Genomic DNA, 12,000 nt, shown 5'->3' on the forward strand with positions numbered 1-12,000 from the left:
CCCATCAGAAAATATAATTTCCAAGAGGAGTATCTTCCAAAGCTTACTGCACAGAAAATTATATACACACATTCTCAAATAACTATGGTAGGCATTCCTAAGATCACCTACCTAAAAAAAAAAAAAAAAAAAAAAAAAAAAGAACAGCAAATCCAACCACAATCAAGTACTAAAATTTTTAACACAGCTATCACCAGCTAAGCAATTTATCACAGCTTCTCAAAGTATTGGGCACACACAGTGACAAACCAGTATGTCAAAACAGTTATTATAATTTGAAAAAAAAACTGTTACTACAGGAACACAAGACGAGTTTTTCCTCTGGAAAAAAATTCAAGTAGATTTTTGAAAGAGCAAAAAGGGAGACCAATTTTAGAAAAATAATGTTTCCCCCCAGTGTTTAGCATTTATCTGATACAGCCTCATTTTTGCAAAGAGAAACTTTACCTAACAAGACTCACACCAGGGATCTGATCTATCCCCAAAGGCACTTTCTTAAAATGAGAAAGAACAAAGGAGGAAATCTCCCAGCATGTGCTTTCCATACCAGTTTCTTTGGACAGCATCAAGAGTGACAATATAGCCAGCCCAAGCTTTTCAGCTTTATTCTGTGGCCCGTGTACAACAGAACTGATTAGCTATCACTCAAAAGGATTCCAAACAAAATAAATATTAGAAGGTAAAGATCATAGCAACATAGTGACTACATAGCAAGAGTAAAACTACAGAAGACATGTATCTTATTAAACTTGTGTACTTTTCATTTCAAGAGTTAATGACCTCAGAATATTCAAATTCCTGAGGCTTTTTCATTTCAGTCAATAGTTTGAAACTGGATTAAAAAAAAAAAAAAAACGAAACCAACCACTCCAAATCTGCTCTCCCTTAAATTAATTTGTAATTAGAAGTCAATTTAAAAAGAGTGACATTCAAAGCCAGTGCCTTACTTAATACACAAATTTTGGAATGTTAACATTGCAAAATTACTGGGGAAACCGATCTTTCAGCGAAGCTTTCCAGAGAAAAACTCTCCAGAAACAAACCTGGCGCTTGGCTGTTCTAGAAGCTGTCGTTTCAGTATAACAGAGAAAATAAATTTTAAATAATTTTTATTAATTATGGAAAGAGGACCCCCCCGCCCCCCCCCCCCCCCCCCGCCAAAGATTTACAAGTGTGTATCCCCATCTCCACTCTGACAGAGATGTCAGTTCTCTGGGTCAAGATAAAACCAGCTGCTTGGCTCACACACAGGAAGCCACAGACAGGGGAATATCGCGTTCAGAGCCTCGAAATAATACGCGTTAGTTAAAACTGCCTGCTACTAAACCAAAATTATTCAAGCGGAGCCCCATTTGTCACAATCCAATCATAAGGGTTCCACCCGCCCTCCCCCAACGGCTTGTGTAGTGGTGGGTATATCTGCTTCGGTAAAGAAGCCATCATCAGGTAAAGAAGACTGGGGTGGGAGAAAAAGCGGGGAACAGGGGGCACCCTTTCATCCAATTTCGCGAGGCGTGAGTAATTGGTACAGTTGAGAGGAACGGAGGAACGTTCTATTTATCGGGGGTTGAAGTAGGGTGAGGGGAGAATTTCGTTCAAATCAACATGGCCAGCAAGATGTCCCTACAAACAAAAGGCAACGGGGGGATATAAACACGAACCATTCACCTCCATCAGCTATAGCATCGCCATCATGGTGTGTGCAGAGACCCCCAAAGGCTCCTCTCACCCTCCGCACCAGCCAGAGGAAGAGAAGGAAAAGAAGGGAGAGGTAGCTGCTTCCCACCACCCACCACTGCTTCCAAATACACACCCTTCGGTGGGGGGGCTCCCCCCCCCCCGCGGTTGCCCAGAATCAGAGAGAAAGTAACGTCCCGCCCAGGCAGACTCCCCCGCCACCCCTCGGCCGAACCCCAACGCCGGCCCGGGGCTCACTAAACTTTACCGGAGCTTCTCCCCACATCCCCGCCCCAATGCCCCAAGATCGCGCTGCCCACAAGCTGGGCACCCCCGGCGCCTCCTGACAGGCGGGCAGCCGGGGAGAGCCGACTCCGGGGTGGGGGCGGCAGGGAGCCACTGAGGGGCGGGGCGGCCGGAGCCAAGTTCCCGGGGGTCTAAGGAGAGCTCCTGACAGCAGCCCGGGACTGCGAAGGAGGAAGAGGAAGCGGCGGCGGGGAGCTTTCCCAATCCCCCCTACACGAGCACCCTGCCCCAGCCCCCGTTCCCCATGGGGGGGCGGGGAGGCTGGCTGGAAGGTGAGGAAGCCGAGCCCAGGGGGCAGCCGAGGCCCCCACCTCCCGACTCCCGATCTCTTCCCCCGCCACCCCCGCCAGAGGCGCCCACAACAATAACACGCCGGGGACGACCCGTCAGCGCCCCCGAGGCACCCGGGGCCCGCGGCCCGCCGCTGCCGGGCCCCCTCAGCTGGGGCCGGGCGCGCCGCTCCTCCCTACAACTCCAGGCCCGGGTGGAGTCAGGCCCGAGCGGCCCCCCAGGGTCAGACCCATCCCCCCCGGCAGCAGCGGCGCCGTCTCCGCGGCCGAATATTAGAAGTGAATTCGAGCTGCGCTTTACCTTTAGTTCCGCACTGTCCGCCATCTTGCGTCTGTCAGCGCAAGCGCACTGAACCTCGCCGGGGGCCGCCGCTAGACCCGCCCCTCTAGCCAGCCTGGCCCCGCCCCGGCCCGTCCCCTCTTGCCCCTCCACCTCCCCGTCCCGCCCCCGGCCTCCGCCCCTCTTCGGGCGCTCGGAGCCCCGCCCCGGGCACGTACAGCAGGGAGACGGGCACGTACCATTTAAATAATGGCGCCAAGCGGGGAGGTTTGACAGTTACTCCCCCCTCGGCCTCCCCGCCCCCCATCCTCTCCTGGCTAGCTCCTCCGGAGAAAGGCCGGAGCGAGTGGGCTGCCGGCCTGAGCCCCGCCCCTCCGCGGCCTGCAGAACCTTGCTGCAAAGCTTCGATGCCTACAGTCACAGAAACTATAATGGCCCCCTCCCCCAATCAGCGAGTCCTTTTCAGCACCTGCTACCTTCGAGGCTACAATCCGTTACATTTGAAGATCACTTGATGAAGCATTTCCAGATTTATTAGCTCAGATCCTGCTCATGACAGTGCGGTGAAGTGGGCAGAGGAGAGATTACAATTCACGTGGTATATATGTGTGTGTATATATATACATATATATATATATATATACACACAGTGTGTACACACACACACACACACACACACACACACATATGTATATAGTCAGAAATGAAAGCTCAGGCAGGGAGAGTGACTTGCCCAAACACTTGACAGGGGGGTGACCTAAGACAAAATTCTGAAGACGTTCGTTCATTAACTCTTTGTTTCAACAATTATTTAGTGATTATGTTCCAGTCCTGTTTCTTTATATATACATCGGAAAATTAAATACAACTAAGTCCCTGCTCTCCTGTAGTTCTCTAATGGACGTACAGACAAGTGATAAAGATACAATTACAAATGGTGATGAGTACTAGAAAAGAACAAAGGGTCCAGTGAGAGAATAGCGATTGGAAGGAGATGGACTTAATGCAAGGAGGGCTTTCTCTCCAATAAACTGACATTTTAAGTAGATGTGATGAAAGAATTATTTCACACCTTTTCCTCCCTATTGGAAGCCTCCTATACCTCCTCTCCAACCCCCACTTTTTGCTAGCAATTTTGCTTCATACCTCATGGAAAAACTTAAAAGATAACAGACATGAACTCCCTTCTCCCCATCCAAACTATTCTTACAGGCAGTTACATTTGGGTTACTATGAATGAAGTGTCCCTGTGCCTATGAAGGCCAGTCCCTCTACCAGTGACCTGGATTCCTTTCCCTCCCACATTCCTAAGAATTTTACTCCTACAATCACCTCGCCCTTCCAACATCATTACTTTTTCCCCTATTAGATTACTCCTATCAGCATATAAACATACTGAAATTCCTCCCATCTAAAACAAACCTCCATTGGCTCCAAAATCTCCCAAACTGCCCTATTTCTCTCTCTTCACTGCATAAATTCTCCGAGAGGTTTTTCAAGATCTCTCTACAGCGCTTGTTCCCACTTCCTCATGTCACATTCCCTTCTCAGCCCCTCTGATCCAGCTTTGACTTCTCTCAAGATCCCTTATCAAGATTATTAACAACCTCCGTGTTTCCAAAACCAATTGTCAATTCTCTATTCTTATCTAAAATGACCCTCTCAGCAGAATTGCAAACAGTTGACAAGACTCCTTTCTCCTGAAACACTTTTCCCCCTGAACTTCCTTCGACATCTCACTGTCCTGATTTTCCTGTTCCTTCACTGAGCCTCCTTTTCAAACTCTTCTGCTGATTTCTCTTCTTTGGCTCAATCTTTAAATGTTGTAGTGCTCCAGGGCTCAGTCCTTACCTGTCACCTCCATTTAACTCTCCCCAGGTGAACTCATCCAACTCTTTGACATTCAAATTTCTGTCCAGCCCAGACCTCCCCACCCAAATCCAGGTTCATAAATCCAACTGGCTACTTAATATCTCTACTTCATGACTCCTTGTCATCCTGAGCTTACCGTGTCAAATAGAGCTTGGATTTTATCCCCCGATCCTGTTCCTTTCCCAGTACTCTCAGTGGATGGCACCATCATCCACCCAGATGTCCAAACCAAAAATCTGGAAATCATCCTTGCTTCCTCTCTTTCAGTCACCTCTCACATCCAATCCATCAGCCGGTCCAGCTGACTCTCCCTCTAAACCATATCCCAAGCCCACTGGCTGCCCACTACCATCACCCTATTCCAAGATGCCATAATTTTACAACTGGATTGCTAAGAAGGCTATTCAACTGACAGAACTACATTATGACTTTCGTGCCCCTACGCACTTTTGCCTTCTGGGGGCTGTGGTATAATAAAAATACCACTTGACTTTGTCCCTGGTTCCTGTCACAGAGTTCCTAAAACCTCAGAAATTTCCTGAGAGATAGGATTGTGTTTTGTTATTCAAAATGAGCCCCTTTCCACCGCACCCGCACCCAAGTTTATACTAATGAGATGAGAGGGCGTGGCTCCCGGGGAGCTTCAGGTTGGGAGCTGGTCACTACAAAGACTCAACACATGATTAGAGGGATGTTAGTAAATACAAGGAAGTACTAGGAAGTGGGTGGCCAGAGAGGGCAGGGAATTTCTGCATCCCCTCCCTTCATGCATTGCCCTATGCATTTCTTTCATTTGGCTGTTCCTGAGTTCTTTCCTTTATAATAAACTGGTAAATGTAAGTAAAGTGTTTCCTTGAGTTTTATGAGTCCATTCTAATGAATTATCAAACCTGAGGAGGAATTCTAGGAATCCTCAAATTTGTTCAGACAGAACTACAAGTGGCCCATAGGACTGGCAACTAGCATCTGAAGTAGGGACAGGCTTGTGGGACTCAGCCCTAAAGCTGTGGGGTCAGAGCTTACCCCTGGAGTTGATATCAAAACTGAATTGTTGGGGGCACCTGGGTGGCTCAGTCCGTGAGCCTCCAACTTCGGCTCAGGTCATGATCTCACAGTTCATGAGGCTTAGATCATGATCTCACAGTTTGTGAGTTCAAGCCCCGCGTCAGGCTCTGTGCTGACAGCTCGGAGCCTGGAGCCTGCTTCACATTCTGTGTCTCCCTCTCTCTCTGCTCCTCCCTGTTCACATGCTATCTCCGTCTCAAAAATAAATAAAGATTAAAAAAAATTTTTTTTTCAAACTGAATTGTTGGATGCTTAGTTGGTGTTGGAGAATTAGTGTGGAAAGATATCACATATTTGGTGTCAGAAAGAACCTCAGAGGCCCTTTCTTCCATTATACACACACACACACACACACACACACACACACACACACACACACATACACCCCTGGAGTTACATGAAAAAAATTACATTTAAAATTACATTTTAAAAAATGTATATTATAAAATTACATTTAAAAATTAAATTTAAAAAAACTACATCTTACGTTTGTATTGGTATAAAGACTAATGCAATCCAAGCAGAGTATACTTATTTTTTCTTCCAATAATAAAGATTTAAAACATTTTGTGGGCCCTAAAATTATCGTGGTCCCACAGAACACATAAAAATTAACTCAAAATTATTCGTAGACCTAAATATGACTTAAAACTATAAAACTCTTAAGAGTAAATCTCTATAACCTTGAGTGAGATAAAGCTTTCTTAGATGTGGACCACATATACATTTTTGGTAGGAATAGTACAGCCATTTTGGAAAATAGTTTGGCAGTTCTTTGAAAACTGGAAATGTACTCACCATACAACTCAACAATTCTTGGACATTTATCCCAGAGAAACAAAGACTTCTTTTCATGTAGAAAGTTGTACGAGAATGTTCATAGCAGATTGATTGATTGATTGATTGATTGATTTAAAGTTACCTATTTATTTTGAGAGAGAGAGAGAATGTGTGCATAAGTGGGAAAGGAGCAGAGGGCGAGAGATTGAGAATCCCAGTCTCCACTGAGAGCATGGGGTCCAATCTCACCAACTGTGAGATCATAACCTGAGCTGAAATCAAGAGTCAGACACTTAACTGTCCACTAAACTACCCAGGCCCCAATAGAAGCTTTATTTTTAAGAGCCCCAAACTAGAAACTATCCAAATCTCCTTTAATGGGTAAACGACTAAACCAACTGTGATACCATGAAATACTGTACTCAGCAGTCTAAAAACAAAACCAAAAAAACTATTGATACACACAACAAGTTGGATAAACCTCATGAAAATTATACTGACTGAAAAAAAAAAAACTAATCCCAAAAGGATTCTTATTGTCTGATTCTATTTCTGTAACATGAATGAAATAACATAATTACAGAGGTGGAGAATAGACTAGTGGTTGCCAGGGAGTTAGGGATGGGGCAGGGGCAGAGGAAGGATGGTTCTTACCAATGTCAATTTCTTGATTTTGATATTATACTATAGTTCCATAAAATAGTAACTTTGTGGAGACTGGGGCGGGGGGGGGGGGGGGGGGGGAGGATGCATGAGACTTCCCTGTACATTTCTTTGCAATCTCCTACGAATCTACAATTACTTCAAAATAAGAGTACACATTTTTTCCAGATGTATATGAACATGTATATCTGAGAAGTATACATATGTGTATATAAACATTGAAGATACACTGTATCTTCAATGAAGATTGTTGTATCTTCAATGAAGATTGTTGTATCTTCAATGAGGATACAGTGTATCCTCAATGTGGGGAGAAGGACATGATCAAAGTGGCAGAGTAGGCAGTTACAAACTCCCATACCTCCATATAAACTTAACAAAAAAAAAAAAACAAATAAACAGCAACTTGGGGCACCTGGGTGGCTCAGTCGGTTAAGCAATTGACTTTGGCTCAGATCATGATCTCACCCTCAGTGAGTTGGAGCCCCGTGTCAGACTCTGTGCTGACAGCTCAGAGCCTGGAACCTGCTTCAGATTCTGTGTCTCCCTCTCTCTCTGTCCCCTCCCTACTTGTGCTCTGTCTCTTACAAAAATAAACATTTTTTTAGATTTATTTTTAAAAAAACCCAGCAACTGTCAGACTAACTTGGTCAGACCTCTGGAAAACAGTCAAAGGTTTACAGCATTCAAGCAAATGCTTAGTCCAAAAAGGAAACTTTAAATTTTATGATACTTTCACTTACATCTGCCCTGCTCCCTCCCTGACTTGGTAGCAGTCTTCCACAACACCCCACCTTCCGGGGATGGAGCCCTGGTCCCTGGAAATCATTCGTCTGTTCTAATCTTCCTGGGGGCTAGCTAAAGGACTAATGCAAGGCCTGTTCTCTGTTGTGTTTAACGTGGAATCCGCCACAGAAAAGCAGCAGGTGTTGCTTGAAAACACTGTAATGCAAACAAACAACCTGAAACTGCCCGGGGCCAAAGATTACAGTTGGTACCTAAATAGACCACCTAAAGCCTGGGAGTAGAAACTGGGGAGAGAAATTTACTGGGAAATTAGGTCATTCAAATTAGAAAGTGCTCAAGAACACAGGGGCATTCAGAAAGCCACACGAAAATGCCTGAGACAAGATGCATCTCAGGAGAGACCTAAGAAAGCCCTCAGATTCCACCATTGGCTGACATACATGCTCAGTGTAACCAGAAAGGGAGATTGAGGAAGGATTTCAAATGCTCTAGGTACGTGTTAAAGAAATAAGACCCAATCCACAAAGACAGGGAAAGGTGTTACGTTTGTTTGTTTGTTTGCTTGTTTGTTTAGGTTCCCAGTATTGAAGGGAATCTCAGTAAAAACACTGGCTGAACACAAGCTGAGGCTCCAACAATCAAGAACAGCAAATCCTGGGGAAGGGAGAGCATTTGATTCCCAGAGATAACACAATATAATAGACAAATGCTCAGTTTATTATGACGACAACAAAGAAACACAAAACATAATAAGTAACAGGAAAATATTGCCCAGTCTAGTGAAAAAAAAAAAATTTGACAAAAACTGTTCTTGAGGAAGCTCAGACATTAGACTTACACAAAGACTTGAAAGCCACTGTCTTAAGGGGTGCCTGGGTGGCTCAGTCGGTTAAGTGTCATGATCTCATGGGTTCTTGTGAGTTCGAGCCCCGCCTGGGGTTCTGTGCTGACAGCTCAGAGCCTGGAGCCTACTTCAGATTCTGGGTTTCTTTCTCTCTCTCTCTCTCTCTCTCTCTGCCCCTCCCCGACTCACACTCTGTCTCTTTCTCTCACATTTTTTTTTTTAATTTAAAGCCACTGTCTTAAATATTCTCAAATTGCTAAAGGAAACTAGGTAAACAATGTATGAACAAAAAAGAGATAAAGAGATAGAAATTACTAAAAGGAATAAAGTAGAACTTCTGAAGCTGAAAAGTACAATAAAATGAAAAATTCGCTAGAGGTGTTTAAGAACATATTTAAGCAGTCAGAGGAAAGCAGGGGACATCTTGAAAGCAGGAAGAATAAAATAATTTATCACATACAAGTATTCTCAATCAGACTAAAAGCCAATTTCTCATCAGAAACAAAAGACTCTAGAGAGCAATGGGATGCCATATTTAAAGTGCTGAAAGGAAGAAACCCCGTAAATAGGAATTGTACCCAGCAAATCTATCCTTCAAGAATGAAGGGGAATATAAGACATTCCAAGATAAATGAAAGCTAAGAGAGTTTATTACTAATAAACCTGCCATAGAAATAATGCTAAGGGTATCTTTTAGGTTAAAAGGAAAGAACAGTGAACAGTAACTCAAAGCCATGTGAGGAAATAAAGAACACTGGTAAAGGTAACTACATAGGTAAATGAAAGTCAGTAGCATTGTACTTTTTATTTATTTACATATTTTTATCAAGTAAGCTCTATGCCCAACGCGGGCTTGAACTCACAACCCCGAAATCAACAGCCATATGCCCCATGGACCAAACCAGCCAGTTGCTCAAGATTATTGTACTTTTGGTCTGTAATGCTTTCTTTTCTTTCTTTCTTTCTTTCTTTTTTTTTTTTTTGTTCTATATGACTTAAAATATAAGTGCACAAAATAATAACTATAAGTCTATGTTAATGGGCACATAATGTAAAAGGTGAAATCTGTGACCATAAAAGGGGAGGAACAGAAATGTATGAGAGCAGAGTGCTTGGATATTTTCGAAATTTAGTTGGTACTATTCAAAATCACTAAGACATGTACGGAAAAGTTAAAAACAGAATCAGAACACTACAAAAAAAAAATCAACCAGATTAAAAAAAAAAGACAGTAAAGGAGGATTGAGGAATAAAAAGTATATAAATCTTAGGGTCCCTGGGTGGCTCAGTTGGTTAAACATCCGACTTGATTTCGGCTCAGGTCTTGATCTCAGGGTCATGAGTTTGAGCCCCACACTGGGCTCCATGCTGGGTGTGGAGCCTACTTAAAAAAAAAAAAAAGAAGAAGAAGAAAAGAAAAAGAAATAGTTAAATGGCAGAAAGAAGTCCTTTCTTATAAGTAATCACTTTAAGTGAAAATAGATTAAACCCTCAAATTAAGAGAGATATTGTCAGAACAGGTTAAAAATATGATCCATTTGTATGCTACAAGAGACACCTTTTAGATACAAAAGCACAAATAGACTGAAAGTAAAAAGATGAGGAAAATATATTCCATGCAAATAGTAACTAAAAGAAAGTGGTTATCTTATTATCAGACAAAATAGATTTTATTGTTTTTAGACAAAATAGATTTTAAATTACAAATGGATATAAGAGACATAGAAGGACAAAAACAAAACAAAAAACAAAAAGACATAGGACATTATATATCGATAAAAGTTTTTCAAATTCATACTGACAATCTGTCTTTTAATTGGAGAGTCTAATCCATTTACATTTATATTAACAAAGATTTAATACATAAAGAAGATATAACACATTAAACATATATGTACATATTCACAGAGCCCCAAAATATATGAAGCAAGTGCACATGAAACATTCTCCAGGATAGATTATATGTTAGGCCACAAAACAAGTCTTAATAAATTCAAAAACATTGAAATCATACAAAATATCTTTTCCAACCACAATGGAATGAAACTAGAAATTAATAACTGAAGGAAACTGGAAAAGACACAAATATATAGATAGTAAACAATATAATCGTAAATAGCCACTGGATCAAGATAAATGAAAAAATACATTGTGACAAATGTAGACAAAGCACAATTTCTAGGGTGCAATGAGAGTAATGCTCAGAGGGAAATTTATAGCTGTAAAGGCCTACATTAAAAAAAGGTGAGGGGCGCTGGAGTGGCTCAGTCAGTTAAGCGTGCGACTTCGGCTCAAGTCATGATCTCACGGTTCATGAGTTTGAGCCCCACGTCGGGCTCTGTGCTGACAGCTCAGAGCCTGGAGCCTGCTTCAGATTCTTTGTCTCCCTCTCTCTCTCTGCCCCTCCTCTGCTCATACTCTGTCTCTCTCTCTCAAAAATAAATACACATTTAAAAACATTTTTAAAAAGAAGATCTCAAATCAATAATATAATTGTATACCTTAAGGAACTAGAAAAAGAATACCAAATGAAACACAAAGATAGATGAAAGAAGGAAATAAAAGATTAGAGTGAAGGTAAATTAAATAGAGTAGAAAAAGAATAGAGAAAATCAACAAAACCCAAACTTGGCTCTTTGAGAAGATCAACATGATTGACCAATCTTTAGCTAAATTCACTAAGGGAAAAAGGAGAAAAGATTCAAATCAGAAATGAAAGAGTAGGCATTACTATCAACTTCATGGAAATTAAAAGAACTGCAAGAGAATACTGTAAAAAATGTACTCCAACAAATTGGATAACCTAGATAAAATGGACAAATTCCTAGAAATACACAATCTATCAAAATGACTCATGGAGAAATAGAAAATCTGAATAGACTTATAACAAGTAAGGAGATTGAATATATAATTTAAAAAAATCCTCCCAACAAAGAAATCCCAGGACCAGATGGCTTCACTGGTGATTTCTACCAAACATTTACAGATGAATTAACTATTCCCCCAAAATGAAGAGAACATACTACTTACTAATTTATTCTGTAAAACCTGCATTAGCCTGATACTCAAATCAGACAAGATATTACAAGGAAAGAAAACTATAGACTAATATCCCTTTCAAATCCTTTGGTTAAACTTACTCCTTGGAATTTTATTCTTTTTGATACTATTATAAGTGAAGTTATTTTCTTAATTTCCTTTTCAAAATGTTCATTGCTAGTATATAGAAATACAACTGATTTTTGTGTGTTGGCTTTATATTTGACACCTTTGCTGAATTTGTTTAATTTGCCACTTGCAAGTGGCAAATTTTGTTTTGTATCATTTACTATAATTTTTTTTTTAATTTTTCAAGTTTATTTATTTATTTTGAGAGAGAGTGCACAAATGGGGGAGGGCCAGAGAGAGAGAGACATAGAGGATTAGAAGCGGGATCTGCACTGACAACAGAGAGCCCAATGCAGGGCTTGAACTCA

At 41.8% G+C, this 12,000-nt stretch overlaps 1 protein-coding gene across 4 annotated transcripts in view; it reads right to left on the minus strand.

The window, feature by feature from the left end:
- The window catches only part of PIAS1 (protein inhibitor of activated STAT 1), a 119,613-nt gene extending 116,688 nt beyond the window's left edge, over positions 1–2,925 (minus strand). For 2 of the 4 annotated variants that reach the window (XM_053223822.1, XM_027067617.2), the window contains exon 1: positions 2,575–2,665. In XM_053223822.1, coding sequence (XP_053079797.1) covers positions 2,575–2,598 — 24 coding nt within the window. In that variant the 5' untranslated portion in view covers positions 2,599–2,665. Of the gene's footprint in view, positions 1–1,668; positions 1,813–2,574; positions 2,666–2,792 lie in introns of those variants that run through there. The other 2 variants (XM_015078456.3, XM_015078446.3) reach the window with 2 other exon arrangements.
- Between the last annotated feature and the right edge of the window lie 9,075 nt (positions 2,926–12,000).

This window comes from Acinonyx jubatus, chromosome B3 (assembly GCF_027475565.1).
Source record: "Acinonyx jubatus isolate Ajub_Pintada_27869175 chromosome B3, VMU_Ajub_asm_v1.0, whole genome shotgun sequence".
NCBI classification, from domain to species: Eukaryota; Metazoa; Chordata; class Mammalia; order Carnivora; family Felidae; genus Acinonyx; species Acinonyx jubatus.